A 20,256-nucleotide genomic window follows, 5' to 3' on the forward strand; every position below is an offset into this window, starting at 1 on the left:
AACATTAAAAAAGAAGACAGTTATCAAATCAATAATTTGGGGGGGGGGTTTGTTTGCTTGTTTTTGTAATGTACAGCCATCATTTGTGGTGACCTGAAGGGATCTGTAGTGGCGGCTCTTCAATCATGAAGTCTGTGAAATAGAATAGATGGGCACCATACTAAGATACCTCTTGAGATACATATATCTATTATATATGAAATTCTGGGTCCCATGGGCAAAAAACACAAGTCATCACACGAGGAATTCAGATCCTCTCTCTCAGTCCTTGATATATCCTACTTTTATGGACAGGAGGCTACAAATGAAGGGAAGGCTGGGTCCCCTTGACAAAATTTCTCATAACTCAGTCACAAATTTCTATAATTAATCCTTCCCCCAAAGTCCCCAAGGGAGACCTGTGACCATATACTAGTTGAATCGCCTTCAAACTGAATCTTCAATATACATAGCATCATTGGAAGTTATGGCTGCTGCAACTACAGTTTCACTTAGTGGTTCTGAAATGTGTTGTGAAAAGGAATCTTCCCTGGGGGGACGAGTTTAAAGAGGTATATTTAGTAGCTCACTTCGTGGAGAACAGAGCCTTCCTGAGTTTAGATTTATACTGATTCATGTCCAGTAGCTCAACGAGTTGAGGGGTGGAAGGGGCCAGACAAGAATAAGACTGGAATAAGATGTCTGGAGGAGACAAATGTGGATGAAATTCTAGGAATAGGTATTGAATGAGGTTTACAAATGCTTAAGAGAGAATAGGACATTAGAGGGAAGAGAACAAATGAAGTTTGAGTATTTATTCCTTTGGCTGTCTGTGCTGAGCCATGTAATGGCCATTAAATGTTTCTCTTCTCTCATAAGTGTGGCCTTTTCTGCCAAGTTCCAGTCATATTACTTACCCTCAGTATAAGCCTGGTGGTGATAATGGTTACCCATGTTTTCAGAGCCCTGCTTTTTAGACTTTCCTCAGGTGTCCTTTTATTTCTTGACAATTGACGCCCGTTTCTTGAGGTGACCCTGACAATCCTGATCATAAACTCCTTGGGGATAGGGAACTTAATATCTTTTATTTGATGTTGATGCATGTAGAATGATGTCTGTTGCACAGCAAGTTTTCAGTAAATATTTATTCAATGAACATACATAGCAACCACTTTCTCTCCACTAGTGATCTTTATGGTAAACTCCATTATGATAGATTTAATATAGTATTGATTTAATATAGTTTGACCAGCACTTTTGTGCTTGTATGTGTAATTCCTTAAAGAATCACAAAGAATTATAAATGTCAGCAAAAGCGTGCACAGAAATCCAAGATTAATGTAATTTAATTAACAAAAACTTGTTAAAACATTAATAGTATTCAGCAGGAAACAATGTTGTTGTAAAAATACCAACAGCTTCCCTATATGCATCCACACCTGCAGTACCTTTCTTCACCCCCAGTGGAATCCCCACACTGGGCTCCAGGGCGCCAATTCGGGGCTCAGTGTTTAATGGAATTGTTGGCTGTACAGAAACAGGGTAGAGGTCCCAGGTTGAAAAACTGTAAAATTATAGTTTTATAACTATGTAATTTTAATCCTAAATACCTCAATCATTCTTTTTTTCCCAAAAAATCAATTTTTTTATATAACTCCAAAATTTTTCCACACTTCACCTAAGTAATGGTAATTTTAATATTTTCAATATCAAATTCATATTCAAGTTTCCCCATTTGTCTCCAAATGACTTATGAAAAGGCAGCTATTTCAATGTAGAGCGAAGAGAGGACCAACCACCCTTTGCATTGGGCAGTTACGTTCAAGTTTAACCTATTTTCGCCGGGCTCTGAGAAAGCCTGGACAGACTTTTAACAACGCATGACCTTAACAGAGGACGCGGAGGTCTGTGGGAATTGTAGTCCCGAGTCCTTTTGTTTCACCGCGCGGCACCCTGGGAAGGGGCATCTGGGCTGCTTCTGCGCGTGTGCAGCCGTAGCCCCGCCTCCTCACTCGTCCCCCTGTGGACTCAAGGGAAGTGGTTTGGCAACCTAGGGGTCTACTCGGAAAATAAAGGGAGCGCACCCGGGGTGAGAGTGTGGGGAGCCAGCTGGGAAGGTTGCATTTGTGCCTAGAGATGGGAGCGGAAAGTCTTTGGGACTCCCTCCCACCAATGCCGGTGTAAGCGCCCGGGCGGGCCCTCATTCTGGGGAAGGCCAGGTGGGGGGACCCCGGCCCTCGGGCCCCCGGGTGCAGGTCAGGCTGTCTAGTTAGGAGCAGGTGCTCGGTGCGGTTCTCGGTGTGTAGGGACCTTATGCCCGGCCCCGCCTGCAGCCCGACGGGGGAAAAAGCCCGGGTCGGCAGCGGGAGGGGCGGGGAGTGCATTTATAGCGCTGACGGTGGCCATGGATCTGCGGTGAGGGCCCGAGCTCTGGAGTCAGAAGGGCCCGGGTAAATTCCAGCTCTGTCACCTTTAAGCAGGGGCGACAAAAAGAATCTGGGTAAGAGTCTGGTTTCTCATTTGAAAATGATATTAATAATGACTGTTGCGTGGCGTTGTTTTGAAACGTAGATCTAAGTCATTACTTGTACAGTAATGGACTTGTACAGACAAGTGCCTGATCCTAAGCACTGAGTAAGTGACAACTGCTATTCTAGTTGGAAGGCACTTTATTCTTCTCATTGGGTGACTTAATGTAACCTCATAATCACTTTAACGAAAACCGAGGCTCAGGTTGGTGGAACGATGTGCTTGGTTCACTAGCTGGCGGTGAGTGAGTTTGGATTCAAGGGCAGGTATGCTTTACTTCCAATCTCAGGCTTTGTCTAAATATCACACCTGCCTAAAACCGTCATTGTAGCCTTCACAGCACTTGGCAAAGTGGCCTGTCCCCAGTTCCTAGAAATACAAGGGAGAGTGAATGTGTACACAACCCTCCCATGTGTCAAGTGTGCTCTGGGATTTCCATTGTCTCTTCAGGTCCCTTGGGTCAGACAGAGGTCCCTGGTCCCTTCTGCACTGTCAGGCTGTCTGTCTTTGTCTGATTTATAATGAATATCAAGAGTCAGCCTTTCGCTGCTAAAATGAATTTGTTTCTCGGATCCATGCCCCAATTGCCTTGAAATAAAGCGACCCTTGAGAGGTAGGAAGCAGGGAGTCTGTGAACTGGAGTCTTACCTGGAAGAGAGCAATCCTATGACCCTATATCTCTCTCCAGAGCTTCAGAGCAGAGACAGAAGAGCCCAGAAAGGAGCAGATCCTAGGTTTGAACGATCAGAAGCATTTCTTAATCGCCTTGCCCAGAATGAGCCAGTCTTTGTGATGGTGCCACCTCCAGAAGTCACCAGCCTGTATGACAGTCGGGGGTTCGGGCCAGCCTTGAGAAGAGCAAGGTGAGTGGACTGCTCAGAATAGGCCACTTTGTTGGAAAGCTTGTGAGGGTGAGGCCTAGGGATAAGGGATAACCGGGCAGAGGGAGGAAATGCTGTCTCGACACCCCTTAAATGGCCCCCACTCGTTACAGATGCCACTGCCACATGTGACAGTAGTGACATCCTGACCTCACAGGATCCCAGAATGATGATACATAAAAGGTTTTCCAAGGGCATCTACTTCTAACTCTTTTGAAAATCTTTAAAGATATTGGGCCTGAAAGGTTCAGTGACTTGTCCAGGGAAACCCAGTTTGTGACAAAATCAGGAGGGAAACAGTGCACTTCACTCTCTCACAGGTAAGTCACCAAAAGCATTTTATTAAGAGGGCCTTTCAACAAATACATCACAGCTGAAACAAACAATTAAAATTCCCTGCCTTAAAGCATCCCATCTCATTTACTAGGCTTTCTGTGGATTGTTTATACCAGGGGGTAAGTGATGTTACTGAGAAAAGTAGATAAATGATGCATATGAGTATTTTTCTGCTAGGTTAATTTTAATGAAAGAACAGTGTTTTATCCTTTGGTATATTTAATTCAACCAATCTCCTGTTGTTTTCCTTTGTGTTAATCAGAGGGACACACGCATTATCTTTTAAAACAATCAAGAAACATGTACATTCACTCAGTAAGAAACTGCAGATTTAAGCTTCACGGTCATCTCAGAGTCACACAAAGACAGGTGGCGTCGCCTGTACGTTATCCCTCTGGTGCCTTTTCCAGGCCCAGAGGACCCTATGCCTATAGGGAAAATGATCCCCAACTGGGGTGCTGAAATCTGGGGAGGTGAATCTAGGAGCTGTAAGGCAGGCCCAAATCTCATGACACCTGTCTTTCTGTCCCCTCAGCTGAACCACAGGTCTCTACTCTCCAAAGAGCAGAAAATGAACATACTTCAGGTGAGCCCTTTAATCATCCCCTACTTTATACTGTAAAGGATTTATAAGGTTCAGCAGGATCTATGCATTAAATGGAAAAAGAGAAATAGATGAAGTCAATCTTGAGGGGAAATACACCCGGCTTTACTGTTAACTGTTAGTTTGCCGTCAGCTTTTGGTAGGTAACCTTTGTCAGGGAAAGTAGGTTCCCTCCAGGTACCAGTTTGCTCGGTTTTCACGCTTGGTCATGAATATGCATTGAATTATATTGTTTGCATCTTGTATATCTGTTGGAGTAAAGTTATAGCTTATTTCCTTTAATCTATAAATACTGTAAACAGTAAAATGGATTTTCTAATGTTAACTTAAATGCCTGTGTAGACCCTAACTGCTGGTAAGTGTGGTAAGTTGCTCTTACATACCTTTGTTAAGACTTTTTGCTAATACTGTATTTATGATTTTTATTTCTGTATCCACAAGTTGGATTCGACTATATTTTCTTGTTTCTCTGTCCGATTATGGTATCATGGTCATAATCTCATAAATGGAAATGGAGCATCTTCCTGCTCCTTTTCTTTAATAATAATTTAGATGAGAAAATTGTGTTACATATAGATTTTGTGAAACTCATTTTTAAATTTAGGCCTTTGAAGACTTTTTGCATAAAGACTTTGATTATTTAATTTATTGGTCATAAGTCTGTGCTGAATTTTTTTTTTCTGAGTATAAGTTTTGTTATTACATTTTCATAGGAAATTGTTCATTTTTATTTATGTTTTAAATGTGTTTTTATGAACTTGTTGATGATATTCTCTTAGGATTTCAAAGTCTTTATCTGTTATATCAATATTTTCCTTTTTTGATCAGCTTTAAAATTTCATTTTAGTATAGAGGCTGCCAGTCAGAGAAGGACAAAGGTTGGCCCAGTCTCAAACTGAGAATTTCTGTGTCTGAGGGTCTTAGTATTTTGTGCTGGCGGTGGAACCTAAACATTGGGCATAGAGGAGCATATACTTGCCATGTGTGTGCGCTCTGCCTCTGCATACCCCACTGTCAGCACCGTTTGCTGACAAGAATGTGCGTTCTCCACTGAATGGCTTTGGCACCTCGGACGGAAATTAACTAGTAACCTATGTACGGGTCTGTTTCTGGACTCTGTTCACTTTTGATGGTCTTAATCCTTTTTCTAAAACCACGTTTTCTTGATAAGCACCTCTTTACAGTAACTCTGGAAATCAGATAATATGTGTCTCCCAACTTGGTTCTTTTTTTTTTTTTAAAGTGTTTTGGATATTCTAGGTCCTTTGATTCTCTATAGAAAGTTTTAACAATCAGCTTATGTATGTCAGGAAAGCCAGCTGAAATTTTGATTTTGATTGCACTGACTCTGTAATATAGATCAATTTGGGGAGAATTAACATCTTGATCACAATGAGTCTTCTAATTCATAAACACATTATTTCTCTGGGGGGTTTTGAGAGTTTTTATTTTTATTCTTTGGAGTCAAAAGTATAGTTTTGACTTACAGTTTAAAAGAATAACTCTTCTACGTTTTGAAGAGAGACTCTAATGGGGTAGGAGTGAAAGCAGGAACAATACAGGAGGCTGTTTCTGCAATCCTAGCAAGAAGTGATGGTCATGACGGTGTTTGTTCCTTTGAAGTGATCAGATTCTGGATGTAATTTAAAGTAGAGCCAACAGTCTTGAGAGTGTGTTTTTTCCACAACCTTACAAATAAGAGTGTGCCATCACACTTTTGAGTTTTTTACCAGTGTGATTGAAAAATGATATATTTAGTTTTACAAGTTTTCCTCTTCTCATGAGTGAGGTGGAACATCTTTTTTTGTTTGTAATCGATCTATATTTCTTTCTTGTTGATCTGTTTATCCCTTAGTCATTTCCTATTGGTGTGCTGATTTTAATTACTATATCCAGTATGTCTTTATAGCCCTTTTTTAGCAGTATAAATTGCACAGTTTTCCAAGTTTTTTGTATTTTTGCCTTGCTTGTGACCTTTTTTTCTTTTCTTTTCTTTTTTTTTTTTTTTTGCCATAAAGGCATTTGACTTTTATGTTGAGCAGTTTTTTCTTTTGTGATTCCTGGATTAACAGTCATCATTAGGGATTTTCTACCCGCCAAAATTGTTCCCTTTAGTCTTCTAGAATGCGATTTTATTTTTTACATTTAGATCTCAAACATTTTAAGTTTTTCCCGCTCTGTGGTGTGAGATATAGATCTGTCTTTTCCTAGAGGGCCATCTAGTTATCCCAATGACATTTGTGTCTAGCCTTTCCTCACTCGTTTAAACTATGTCGCTTGTATTCAGATAGGAAATTGACTCTGTTTATCATTATTCCTACTACCCACTTTTTTTCAGTCTTGTTCAGTTTAAGCTTGGACATCTTTCTGGGCTCTCACCAGTGCCCTGCTCTTCCTACTCACTTCTGTGTTTATATTAGATTGTGAGCAATATCGCCCTGCTTTTTTTTTAATCTAATACTGTCTTACCCTCTATCTTCAGAATTTTTATAGTTAGTCATCCTTTATAGCACTTTTCTTAAGCTTTAACAGTAAACATAGTAAGAGTTAGTGTTCAAAATTATTTTCCATGTCTGAATCTAAACCCTCACATTGATTAGAAATATGCCATTCCAGGCATCAGTGTCATTTAGGGATGTGACCGTGGAGTTCACCCAGGAGGAGTGGCGGCAGATGGACCCTGCTCAGAGGACCCTGTACAGAGACGTGATGCTGGAGAACTACAGCCACCTCGTCTCAGTGGGTGAGCAGGCCTTCCCATGTGACTCCCTCGAGAATGCAGTTCTGTTTTTTCTTTTTTAAAGCGTTTATCATTTTTTGTTGGTATATATTAAATGGGAAATAAAATTCAGCACTTTTTAGTGTATAAGTTAATGACTTTAAAAAAATTACACGGTAGATTACCATCATTAAAATCCTGATTTGGAATATTTTCATCATCCGCCCAAAATTCCTTGTACCCCTTTGCAATGAGTCCCCTCTTCTCATCCCTACTTCTCAGACCCCTAGTAATCACTGACCTGCTTTCTGTTTCAATAGTTTTTCATTTTCTCAAACTTCATATAAATGGAATCATAAAGTGTATACTGTCTTCTGTCTGGCTTCTTTCATTTAGCATACTGCTTTTGAGACTCGTGTGTGTGTGTGTGTGTGTGTGTGTGTGTGTGTGTCTGTCTGTCTGTCTGTCTGTCTGTGTATCACTAGTTTATTCTTTTTATCCTGAGCAGTATTCCTTTGTGTGCATGTACCACAGTCTGTTATCCTTTCGGTTGACAGACACACGGATGTTTTTCTAGTTTGCGGCTATTATGAATAAAGCCACTACGAACATTCACATATAAGTCTTTGTGTCACCATGTTTTCGTTTCTTGTGTAAATACCTAGGAGTGGGCTTGCTGGGTCCTTTGATAAGTTTAAGTGTAACTTTAAAAGCAGCTGCCAGGTGTTTCCAAGTTGGGTCTACTGTTTTTCATGCCTATAAACAATGTCTGAGAGTTTTCATTGCTCTTTATTAACCAGCGTTTGGTTTGGTAAGACTTAGAATTTTTAACCATTTTAGTTAACGTCGAGTTATATCTTACTGGGTTTTTATTTGCATTTCTCTGGTAACTAACAGTGCTGAACCTCTTTTCATGTGCTTTTTACCCATTCATAATCTCCTTTAATCAAGTGCCTCATCAAATCTTTTGTCCATTTTTTTTGTTTAGTTTAGGTTTTTTGTTTTGGTTTTATTATTGAGTTGAAGGAGTTCAGATTTATCAGAATATGTTTTACAAACATTTTTTCCTCCATCTCTGGCTTGCCTTTTTAAGAAGAAAATGTTTTCAGATTGTTTTTGGTTTTGTTTTTAATTTTGCCATTTACAGGATGTTGTATAAATGGAATCATAGAGTATCTAAGGTGTTGAGGTTGAGATCCATCCAAGTTGTGGTGTGTATCGATAGTTTATTTCTTTTTTTACTACATGGCATTCCACTCTGTGAACGTATCATAGTTTGTTTAGCTATTCACCTATTAAAGGACATTTTGGTTGTTTATAATTTGGGGCTATTATAAATAAAGATGCTACAAACATTCATGTTCAGATTTTTATGTGAACATAGATTATTATTTCTCTGGGATAAATGCCCAGGAGTGTAATTGGAGTTGTGTGGTAAGCATATGTTTTGTTCTTTAAGAAACTGCCAAAATCTAATAATCAAAAAGACCACAATATTGGTGAGGATGTGGAGAAAAGGGACCCTTTGTACACTGTTGGTGGAAATGTAAGTTGGTGCAACCACTGTGGAAAACAGTATGGAGGTTCCTCAAAAAACTAAAAATAGAACCACCATATTATCTAGCAGTTCCACTCCTGTGTATTTATCCAAAGAAAATGAAAACACTAATTTGAAAAGATATGTGTACCCCAGTGTTCACAGCAGTATTATTTACAACAGCCAAGATATGGAAGCAACCTACGTGTCCATCAGCAGATGAATAGATACAATGGAATACTACTCAGCTGTTAAGAGTGAAATTTTGCCATCTGCAGCAACATGGATGGCCTTGGAGGGTATTATGCTTAGTGAAATAAATCAGACAGAGAAAGACAAATACTGTATGATACCACTTATATGTGGAATCTAAAAAATAAGACAAACTAGTAAATATAACAAAAAAAGAAACAGACTCACAGATAAAACAAACTAATGGTTACCAATGGGGAGAGGGAAAAGGGGAGGAGCAAGATAGGGGTAGAGGATTAAGAGCTACAAACTACGATGTATAAAATAAAAAGCTAAAAGGATATATTGTACAGCAAAGGGAATATAGCCAATATGTTGTAATAACTATAAGTGGAGTAAAAACCTTTAAAAATTGTGAATCCCTATATTGTACACTTGAAACTTATATAACATTGTAAATCAACTATACCTCAATTTAAAAAATAGAAACTGCCAAACTGTTTTCCAGAGTGGCTGTGTAATTTTGCATTTCTTCCAACAGTGTGTGAGAAATCCAGTTACTTTCTATCCTTCCTAGTCCTTGGTGTTGTCACTCTTTTTTGTATCAGTGGTTGCAGTAGGTCTATAGTACTATCTCATTTTGTATCTTTAATGGCTAGTGATGTTAAATATTTTCTCATGTGTTCATATGCTATCTGTATATCCGTAGATAATAGATGTCTGTTCATGGCTTTTGTGCATTTTTTTCTATCTCTACTGGGGTGCAATGACAAATAAAACTATCTATCTAAGGTATAAGACTTGATTTTTTATATACGTATACATTATAAAATAATTGCCACAATCAAGCTAATTAACATATTCGTCACCTGACATAGCTGCCCTTTTTTTGGGGGGGGCAGCTGGGAGAGGGTGAGAAGCCTTAAGATCTACCCTCTTGGCAAATTTCAAGTATACAATAACAGTATTGTTAACTATGGTCACATTTGTATATTGGATCTTCATAGCTTGTTCATCTTGGGTGATTGAACTTTGTACCCCTTGACCAACATCTCCCTGTTCCCTATCTCCCAGCCTCTGTAAACCAATATCCTACTCTCTGTTTCTATGAGTTTGACTGTTTTGAATTCCACTGAGATCACGCAGTATTTGTCTCTCTGTGTCTGGCCTATTTCACTTGGCATAATGTCCTCTAGTTCTATCCATGTTGGGACAAATGTCAGGATTTCCTTCCTGTTTGTGTCTGAATAGTAGTCTACTGTGTATAGACATACCACATCTTTAATCATTCATCTGCCAACAGACATTTTAGATTGTTTCCATATCCTGGTTATTCTGACTAAGGCTACGGTGAGCATGGAGTGCAGATATCTCTTTGAGATCCTGATTGCACTGCCTTTGGACTTACACCCAGAAGCGGGATTATGGGCCCATAAGGTAGTTCCATTTTTAGTGTTTTGAGGAAACTCTGTAGTTTTGTGTCATGGGAGTACCAATTTACATTCCCACCAACAGTGTACAAGGGTTCCTTTTTCTCCACATCCTTACCAACACTTATCTTTTGTCTCTTTGGCAGTCATCCTCTGCAGGTGTGAAGTAATACCTCATTGTGGTTTTGATTCACATTCCTCTGATGATTAGTGATGTTGAGCACATTTTCATATATCCATTGGCCATTTGTATGGCTTCTTTTGAGAAAAGTCAACTTCAATCCTTTGCTGATTTTTTATCTGTTTCTTTGCTTATTTGCTGTTGAGTTGTATGACTCCCTTATATATTTTGGATATTTGCCCCCAATAGTTATTATGATGATTTGCAAATATTTTCTCCCATCCTACTTTTTTCACTCTGTTGATTATTTCCTTTGCTGTTCAGAAGGTTTTATTTTGATGCAGTCTCACTTGTCTGTTTTTGCCTTTGTTGCCCATGTTTTTGGTGTCATATAACAACCATTGCCAAGACTGATGTCAAGGAGCTTTTTCCCCCATGTTTTCTTTGAGGAGTTTTATGGTTTCAGGTCTTACATTTAAGTTGTTAATCAATTTTGAGTTGATTTTGGTATAGAGTGTGAGACAAGAATCCAATTTCAACTTCTACATGTGGATGTCCAGTTCTCACAGCACCATTTATTGAAGAGACTGTCCTTTCCTCATTTTGTGTTCTTAGCACCCTGTTGAAGACCAGTTGACTGTAGATGTGTGGGTATATTTCTGGGCTCCTTTATTACTCCATTGGTTTATAACTCTGTCTGCATGCCTTTACCATACTGTTTTTGTTACTATACCTTATAATATATTTTGAAGTCAGAAAGTTACTATAACCTTATAATATATTTTGAAGTGCCTCCAGCATTGTTCTTTCTCAAGATTGTTTTGGCTATCCAAGGTCTTTTGTGTTTCATATGAATTTTAGGATAGTTTTTTCCTATTTCTGTAAAGATTGCCATTGGGATTTTGATAGGAATTGCATTGCCTCTATAGATCACTTTGGATCATAGGGACATTTTAACATTAATTCTTCAGTTTGAAACATGGGGTATATTTATTTATTTCCCTTCATTAGTGAGATTATTTTGTGTTGCTGTTTAATGTAATTTCATTTCATTTTGATGAACTCCCTTAATTAAGCATTTCTTATAAGGCAGGTCTAGTGGTTACAAACTCCACTGGTTTTTCTTTATCTAGAAAAAGACTTTATTTCATCTTCATTTGTAAAAGATAGTTCTACCAGGTATAGTATTCTAGGTTGGCTGGTTTTTTCTTTTGAATGTATCACCCCTACTCTCTCGTACTCTGCAAGTTTCCTGCTGAGAAATCTAATAATCTTATGGGAATTCCCTTCTATGTGATGAGTCACTTTTCTCTTGCTGCTTTCGAAATTCTCTCTGTGACTTTTGACAATTTGATAATGTGTTCCAATATACTTTACTTTAGATTAATCTTATTTGGGGTCCTTTGAGTTTCATGAATCTGGATGTTCATTTCCCTTTCAAGATTGGAGAACTTTTTAGCCACAATACCTTTTTTTTCTTTTTAATTTTTTATTGAAATATGTTTGAAATATAACATTATGTAAATTTAAGGTGTGCAACTTGTTAATTTGATACATTTATATATGATAATATGTTTGCTGTTGTAGTAATTAGCACCTCTATCATACTACATAATTACCCTTTCTTTTTAGTAGTTGAAATAGTTAAGTTATAGTCTCTTAGCAAGTTTGATGATTACAATTCAATATTGTTGTCTGTATTTACTCTACTTTGCATTATATCTCTAGGGCTTATTTAATACTCAATACAAATTTGTGCCCTTAAACATCATCTGTCCCGTTCCCTACCTCCCATTCCCTGGAAACTACAGCTTTAGTCTCTGTTTTTTAAAGTTTGGCATTTTAAAATTCCACATGTAAGTGATAATCATATAATATTTGTCTTTCTCCTTCTGACTTATCTTGCTTAGCATAATGCATAATGTGCTCAAGGTCCATCCATGTTGTTATAAATCAAATGGCAGGATGTATTCCTTCCTCATGGCTGAATATTCCATTGTATATATGTAGCACACTATCTTTATCCCTTCACCTATCAACGGACATGTAGGTTGTTTCCATATCTTGGCTGTTGTAGATAATGCAGCAGTGAATATGGGGGTGCATGTATCTTTTTGAGTTAGTGTTTTTGTTTCCTTCAAATAAATGCCCAGAGGTGGAATTGCTGGATCAATCTCATAGGTAGTTCTATTTTTTAATTTTTAGAGGAGCCTCCATAGCCTTCTCCATAATGGCTGCATCAGTTTACATTCCCACCAACAGTGCACCAAGGGTTCCATTTTCTCCACATCCTCATCAATACTTGTTATTTCTTGTCTTTGGTAATAACTATTCTAACAGGTATGAGGTGATACCTCATTGTTTTCATCTGCATTTGCCTGATGATTAATGATGTAGACATCTTTTCATGCACCTGTTAGTCATCTATATGTCTTATTTAAAAAATGTCCATTCAGATCTTCTGCCCATTTTTAATCGGCTTTTTTTGTTTTTGAGTTGTATGAGTTCTTATATATTTATCAGATGTATGGTTTGCAAAATTTTTCTCATGTTCTGTATGTTGCCTTTTCATTTTGTTGTTTCTTTTGCTGTGCAAAAGCTTTTAAGTTTAGTCTAGTCCTGTTTTTACTTTTGTTGTTTGTACTTCTAATGTCTTATCTAAAAAATCATTGCCAACACCAATGTTGAGGACCTTCTTCTTTGTGTTTTCTTTTAGGAATTTTATAGTATCTGGTCTCATGTTTAAGTCTTTGAGTTTAAGTCCTCTTCAAATTAATTTTTGTGAGCGGTGTCAGTTAGGGGTCTAGTTATATTGCTTTGTATGTGTTTATCCAGTTTTCCTAACACCGTTTATTGAAGAGACTATCCTCCATTGGGTGCTGTTGGCTCCCTTGTCAAATAGTAGTTGACAGTAGAAGCAGGGGTTTAATCTAGGATCTCTATTCTGTTCCATTGGTCTGTCAATTTTTGTGCCAGTACCATACTGTCTTTATTACTGTAGCTTTGTAGTATAGTTTGAAGTCAGTAATTGTAATACCTCCAGCTTTGTTCTTTTTCCTCAGGATTGCTTTGGCTATTTGGGGGTCTTTTGTGGTTCTATACAAATTTTAGGATTTTTTTTTCTATTTTTTTGAAGAATGCCATCAGTATTATAGGATTGCATTGAATAGATAGATGCCTTTGGGTATGAGCATTTTAATTATATTAATTCCTAATGATCGAGGAACACGGATCTATTTGTATTATCTTCTTCAGTTTCTATCAGGAAAGTCTAGTAGTTTTCATTTTAGAGATTTCTCACTTCCTTTGGTTAAATTTATTCCTAAGTGTTTTGTTGTTTTTGATGCTATGGTGAATGGGATAGTTTTATTTCTTTTTCAGAGGTTTCATTCTTAGTGTGTAGAAATGCAACTGAATTCTGTATGTTGGTTTTGTACCCTGAAACTTTACTGGAATTGTTAATTAGCTCCAACAGTTTTTTGGTTGAGTCTGAGATTTTCTAAATAGGAAATAATATCATCTGCAAATAGCAGCAGTTTTGCTTCTTCCTTCCTAACTTGGATGCCTTTCATTTCTTTGCCTTACCTAGTCACTCTAGCTAGGACTTCTAGTACTTTATTGAGTAAGAGTGGGCATCCTTGTCTTGCTCCTGATATTAGATGAATAGCTTTTTAATTTGCCATATGTGGTCTTTGTTATGTTGAGATATGTTCCTTCTATACACAGTCTGCTGACGGTTTTTATCATGAAAGGATGTGGTATTTTGTCAAATTCTTTTTCAGCATCTATGGAGAGAATCATAAGGTTTTTATCTTTTATTTTATTAATGTAATATACTAGATTTATTGATATGTGTATGTAGAACCATCCTTGCATCCCAGGGATAAATCCCACTTGATCATGGTGTATAATCCTTCTTATGTGCTCTTGAATTTGATTTGTTAATATTTTGTTGAGCATTTTTACATCTGTATTCATTGGGTATATTGGTGTATAGTTTTCTTGTGTCCTTATCTGGCTTTGTTATCAAGGTAATGCTGGCTTCATAGAATGAGTTTGGAAGTATTCTCTTTTCCCCAGTTTTTTGGAAGAGTTTGAGAAGAATTGGTATTAATTCTTTTTTTAATGTTTTTGAAGAATTTGTCAATGAAGCTAGTCCTGGGGCTTTCTGTGTTGGGAGGATTTTGATTACTCATTCAGTCTCTTTACTCATCTATTGATCAGTTCACATTTTCTATTTCTCCTTGATTCAGTCTTGGTAGGTTGTATGTTTCTAGAAATAGCCTTCTACTTGGTTCTCTTTTTATGATTTCTGTCTCTTTCTTTAACTTCTCATTTTGTTCATGTAATGTTTCCCTGATTTCATTGCGTTGTCTATTTGTATTCTCTGCTAGCTTGCTACTCTTCCTTAAAACATTTTTATTTCTTTGTCAGACAGTGTAGATTCCTGTACCTTTGGAGTTGGCTACTTGAAATACATTTCCCTTTGGTGGTGTCATGTTTCCTGTATTTCTCACGTTCCTAATAGGTTTACATTGATGTCTTTGCATGTGAAGAAATAGTAACCTCTTCCACACTTTATGGACTGGATTCAGTAGGGAAATACCTTCACCTGTGGGTGGTACATGGGGGCAGCTGGGTTGGGTGCCAGTTGTGGACTTCAGGAAGATCTCTCAACTGAGGTCAGCATTCACAAAGACTGTGAGGGTTCTTGACAGCAAATGCTGTAAATGTCTGCAGGAAGGGCGAAGGCTGCTGGGGTCCTTGGTGGCAAAAGTTGCTTGATTTCTCCCACTCTCTCTCTTTTTTTTTTTTATGGGGGATGTCTCTGCAAATGGCATCCCTTTTGGTATGAGGGTACAGGCATACACAGTGGCAGCACTAGAGTCTAGAGCTCAAGCATGTGCATGGTGTTGCTAGTGTGGGGAGGAGGGGTGCAGTGGCTCCAGCCCCAAAGGGAGCACAGAGGCATCTCCTGCTCTGGAGCACTGTAGCAGCATGGACTCTAGGGGGCCCCATCAGCTGAGGGAATATCATAGGCAAAGACTGGGTGTCCTCAGTGAAGAAACTTGCAAGTGTCTATTGCAACAGTGAGGGCTTTTGGGGTCCTTGCTGGCAAAGCCTGTGAAGGGGTAGCTTGGCTTTTCATCCCCTTAATAAAGTCTTTTGCAGATCCTAAATTTTTAATTTTGATGAAGTCCACTTTATCAGGGTTGTGTATTTATGCGTATCTAAGGGCACCTCACCGAGTCCTTGGTCTAAAGGTGTTCTCCAAATTTTAAAAGTTGGGTCATTTTACAATTATATTTAAATCTATCATTTTTCTTTAAATCATTTTGAGTTAATTTTTAAATAAGGAGTGAAGTGTAAGTTGAGATAATTTTTTTTACCTGTGGTTATTCATTTGCTCTTCTTTCATTGAGTTGCTTTTTCAGCTGTATCAAAAATGATTTTGGTATACTTGGGTGAATCTATTTCTGGGTTCTCTAAATGAGGGAGAGTGCTGCTTCTCACATTATACTTATTTGTCAGTATTGTTTTAGCTCTTCCCGTTACTTTGACTTCATGTATAAATTTTGGAATAATGTCATTATGTTTTTAAAAATCTTGCTTAATGTTTGATAGGAATTATGTTAAATGTATGTTATCAATTTTTTGCCATCTTTGCTGTTCTGTAATTCAAAATTCACAGTATATGTATTTATTTAGATCTTTGATTTTTTTCATCTGTGTTTTTTAGTTTTCAGCATAAAAGTCCTATACATGTTTCATTCGATTTATACCTCAATATTTCACTTTGATTGATTGTAAATGTCATTGTATTTTAAATTTCTGTCTCCTTATCAGTTGCTGGTTTATAGAAATATTTTTATACATTGTTCTTTTGTGCTGACACTTTGCTGAACTGGTGAGAGTTTGCTGAGTGGTGAGAGTAGATACATTTGCCTTGTTTCCAGCCTTAGAGGGAAAGCATCCAGCTTTCAGCAGATGATGTTAGCAGGAGATTTTCTACAGATATTCTTCATCAACTTGAGGAAATTCCTCTCTATTCCTAGTTTTCAGAGAGTATTTATCATGAATGAGATATTGAATTTTTAAAAAATGCTTTTGTTGTGTCTACTGCTGTGATTATGTGGTTTTTTCTTATTTATGCCATTAACATGGTGGACTACACTGGCTGATTTTCAAATACTAAACCAGTCTTGCATACTTGGAATAAACCCTACTTGGTCTTGGCATATAATTCTTTTTACTTATTGCTCAGTTATATTTGCTGACATTTTAAAAGTGGTTTTGCATCTCTTCATGAGACGGTCTGTAGTTTTGTACTGTCTTTGTCTCCTGTTTCTATCAGGATAATGCTGGCCTCATTCAACTAGTTGGAAATGGTTTCCTCCTCTTCTGTTTTCTGGAAGAGATTGTGTAGAAGTGGTGTTTATTCTTCGTTAATGTTTGGTAGAATTCTCTAGCAAAAGCATCTGGGCCTGGAGGTTTCTTTTTTGGGGTGTTTAAACTTACAAATTCACTTTCTGTAATAGTTATAGGACTATTTAAATTATCTCCACTGGGCAAACTATGGTATTTTTGCTTTGCTTTCCAGCAATTAGCCCATTGTATCTAACTTGTCAGATTTATGTGTCTAGAGTTGTTCATACTATTTTCTTTTTGTCATTTTAATGTATCTGGGATCTGTATTTATATCCCCATCTTATTCATTGTATTGATAATTTGTTTTATCTCAAATGAAATTTGTCTATTTCATTATTCTTTTCAACCAGCTTCTTCTGTCATTGAGTTTTCTCTCTTGTTTTCTGTTTTCAACTTCATTGACTTCTGCCCTTTATTTTTTACCTACTGCTTGATTTGGATTTCTTGTGCTCTCTTATAGTTTCTTTTTTTAATTTTATTTTTTTTTTTGAAGTGTAGATTTACAATGCTACTTTCAGGTGTACAGAAAGGTGATTCAGTTAAACATATATATACATACATATATATGTTTTCAATTTCTTTTCCATGGCTTAGTTCTTATGGTTTCTTAATGTGAGATCATAGATTTGAGACCTTTCCTCTTTAATATATTTATTTCATGCTGCATTTCTCTCTCAGCACTGCATTAACTGCATTATACAAATTGTGTATCAAGTCACTAAAACTAACCTTCCAGCTAAAGCATCTAGAAAAAGAACAAACAAAACCCAAAGTTAGGAGGAAAGAAATCTGAGCAGAAGTAAATGAAGTATAGACTAAAAACAATAGGAAAGATCAATAAAACTAAAAGCTGGTTTTTTTTAAAGATAAAATTGATAAACCTTTAACTAGACTCATTAAGAAAAGAAGGGAGAGGACCCAAGTCAATAAAATAAGAAATGAAAAAGGAAAGTTACAGTGAACACCAGAGAAATACAAAGGATCATAAGTGACTTCTACCAGCAACTATACACCAATAAAATGGACAACCTTAGAAGAAATGGACAAATTCTTAGAAAGATACAATCTCCTAGGACTGCACCAGGAAGAAGTAGAAAATACAACCACTAAACAATATGCTATTAAAAACAAAACCACCACCACCACCAATAACAACAACAAAACAGTGGGTCAATAATGAAGCTGAAGAGGAAATTAAAAGATACCTTGAGACAAATGTCAATGAAAACACAACCACACTAAATCTAAATGATGCAACAAAAGCAGTGCTAAGAGGAAAGGTCATAGCACTACAGACCTTCCTCAGAAAAACAAGAAAAATCTCAAATAAACAACCTAACCTACCACCTAAAATAATTAGAAAAAGAAGAACAAACAGAACCTAAAGTTAGCAGAGGGAAAGAAATAATAAAGTTCAGGGAGGAAATTAAAAAGATATTTTTAAAACTTTAGAAAAAAACAATAAAATCAAGAGCTGGTTTTTTGAATGAGTTAAAAATACTGACAAACCTCTGGCCAGGCTCACCAAGAAGAAAAGAGAGAGGACTCAAATAAACAAAAGAAGAAATGAAAGAGGAGAAATTATAACCAACACTACAGAAATATAAAAAACCATAAGAGAATACTATGAACAAATTATATGGCAACAAACTGGACAACCTAGAAGAAATGGACAAATTTCTAGAACCATACAGTTCACCAAAACTGAATCAAGAAGAAATAGATAATTTGAACAGACCAATCACTAGAAGTGGAATAGAGTCAGCAGTGTTTAAAAAATAATAGTAATAACCTCCCTGCAAACAGAAGTCCAGGACCAGATGCCTTCACTGGGGAGTTCTGTCAGACATACAAAGAAGAACTTATACCAATCCTTCTCAAACACTCCAAAAGACTGAAGAGGAGGGAACACTCCCATACTCATTCTGCGAAGCCACCATCATGCTGATACCAAAAGTAAAGACACTACCAAAAAAGAAAATTGCAGGCCAATATCTTTGATGAATATAGATGCAAAAATTCTCAACAAAATATTAGCAACCCAAATCCAACAACACATAAAAAGTTCATATACTACGATTAAGTTGGGTTCATCCCAGGGTCACAAGGGTGGTTCGGCATACATAAATCAATCAGTGTGATACACCGTGTCAACAAATAAAGGACAAAAACCACATGATCATCTCAGTAGATGCAGAACAAGCATTTGATAAAATTAAACATCCATTCATGATAAAAACTCTAACCAAAATGGAGGTAGAGGAAACATAATAAAAGCTAATTTATGACAAAACCACATGCTCAATGGTGAAAAGCTGAAACCCTTCCTGCTAAAATCTGGAACAGGACAAGGATGCCCACTCCCACCACTTCTATTCAACATAATATTGAAGTCCTATCCATAGGAATCAGATGAGAAAAAGAAATAAAAGGGATCTAAATTGGAAGAGAAGAGGTAAAATTGTCACTATACGTGGATGACATGATACTATATCTAGAAAACCCTAAAGACTCCACATAAAAACTATTACAGCTGGTAAACCAGTTCAGCAAAGTAGCAGGATACAAGATTAACATACAGAAAGGAATGTTGCATTTCTTTACACTAACCGTGAAATATCAGAAAAGGAAAGTTAAAAAGAAAATACAAACCTGACAAAGGAGGTGAAAGACTTATACATGGAGAACTATAAAATATTGATTAAAGAAATTAAAGGTGATTAAAGAAATCAAAGGTGATTTAAGGAAATGGAAATATACGCATGCTCTTGGATTAGAAGAATTAACATTGTTAAAATGGCCATACTACCAAAAGCAATCTACATATTTAATGCAGTCCCTATCAAATTACCCAGGACATTTTTCACAGAACTAGAACAAATAATACTAAAATTTATATGAAATCAAAAGACCCAGAATTGCCGAAACAATACTGAAGAAAAGAACAAATTTGAAGGCATGACCCTCCCAGACTTCAGACAATACTACAGAGCTACAGTAAACAAAACAGCATGGTATTGGCACAAAAACAAACATACGAACCAATGGAACAGAATTGAGAGCACAGAAATAAACCCACACACCCACTGTCAATTAATGTTCAACAAAGGAGGCAAGAACATATGATAGAGAAAAGACTATCCCTTCTACAAGTGGTGTCAGGAAAGCTGGACAGCCACATGTAGATTAATGAAGTTAGAACACTGTATCACATCAGACACAAAAATAAACTCAAAATGACATAAAGATTTAAACATAAGACAAGACACCATAAACCTCCTAGAAAAGAAGATAGACAAAGCATTCTCTGATGTAAATCATAGTAATATTCTCCTAGGGCAGTCTGCCAAGGCAATAGAAATAAAAAGCAAGAATAAACAAATGGGACCTCATTAAATTTACAAGCTTTTGCACAACAAAGGGAACTATAAACAAAATGAAAAGACAACCTGTGGAATGGGAGGAAATATTTGCAGATGATGCAGCTGATAAAAGCTTA

General features: G+C 37.0%; 1 protein-coding gene across 1 annotated transcript in view; it reads left to right on the forward strand.

The window, feature by feature from the left end:
• The first annotated feature begins 1,950 nt into the window (after positions 1 to 1,950).
• The window catches only part of ZNF782 (zinc finger protein 782), a 37,190-nt gene continuing 18,884 nt past the window's right edge, over positions 1,951 to 20,256 (forward strand). Inside the window, exons 1-4 of the mRNA XM_045504670.2 lie at positions 1,951 to 2,479; positions 3,197 to 3,371; positions 4,261 to 4,311; positions 6,946 to 7,072. Of these exons, the coding sequence (XP_045360626.1) occupies positions 4,297 to 4,311; positions 6,946 to 7,072 (142 nt within the window). The 5' untranslated portion in view covers positions 1,951 to 2,479; positions 3,197 to 3,371; positions 4,261 to 4,296. The remainder of the gene's footprint in view (positions 2,480 to 3,196; positions 3,372 to 4,260; positions 4,312 to 6,945; positions 7,073 to 20,256) is intronic.

The sequence above is a fragment of the Camelus bactrianus genome, chromosome 4 (genome assembly GCF_048773025.1).
Source record: "Camelus bactrianus isolate YW-2024 breed Bactrian camel chromosome 4, ASM4877302v1, whole genome shotgun sequence".
Lineage (NCBI taxonomy): Eukaryota > Metazoa > Chordata > Mammalia > Artiodactyla > Camelidae > Camelus > Camelus bactrianus.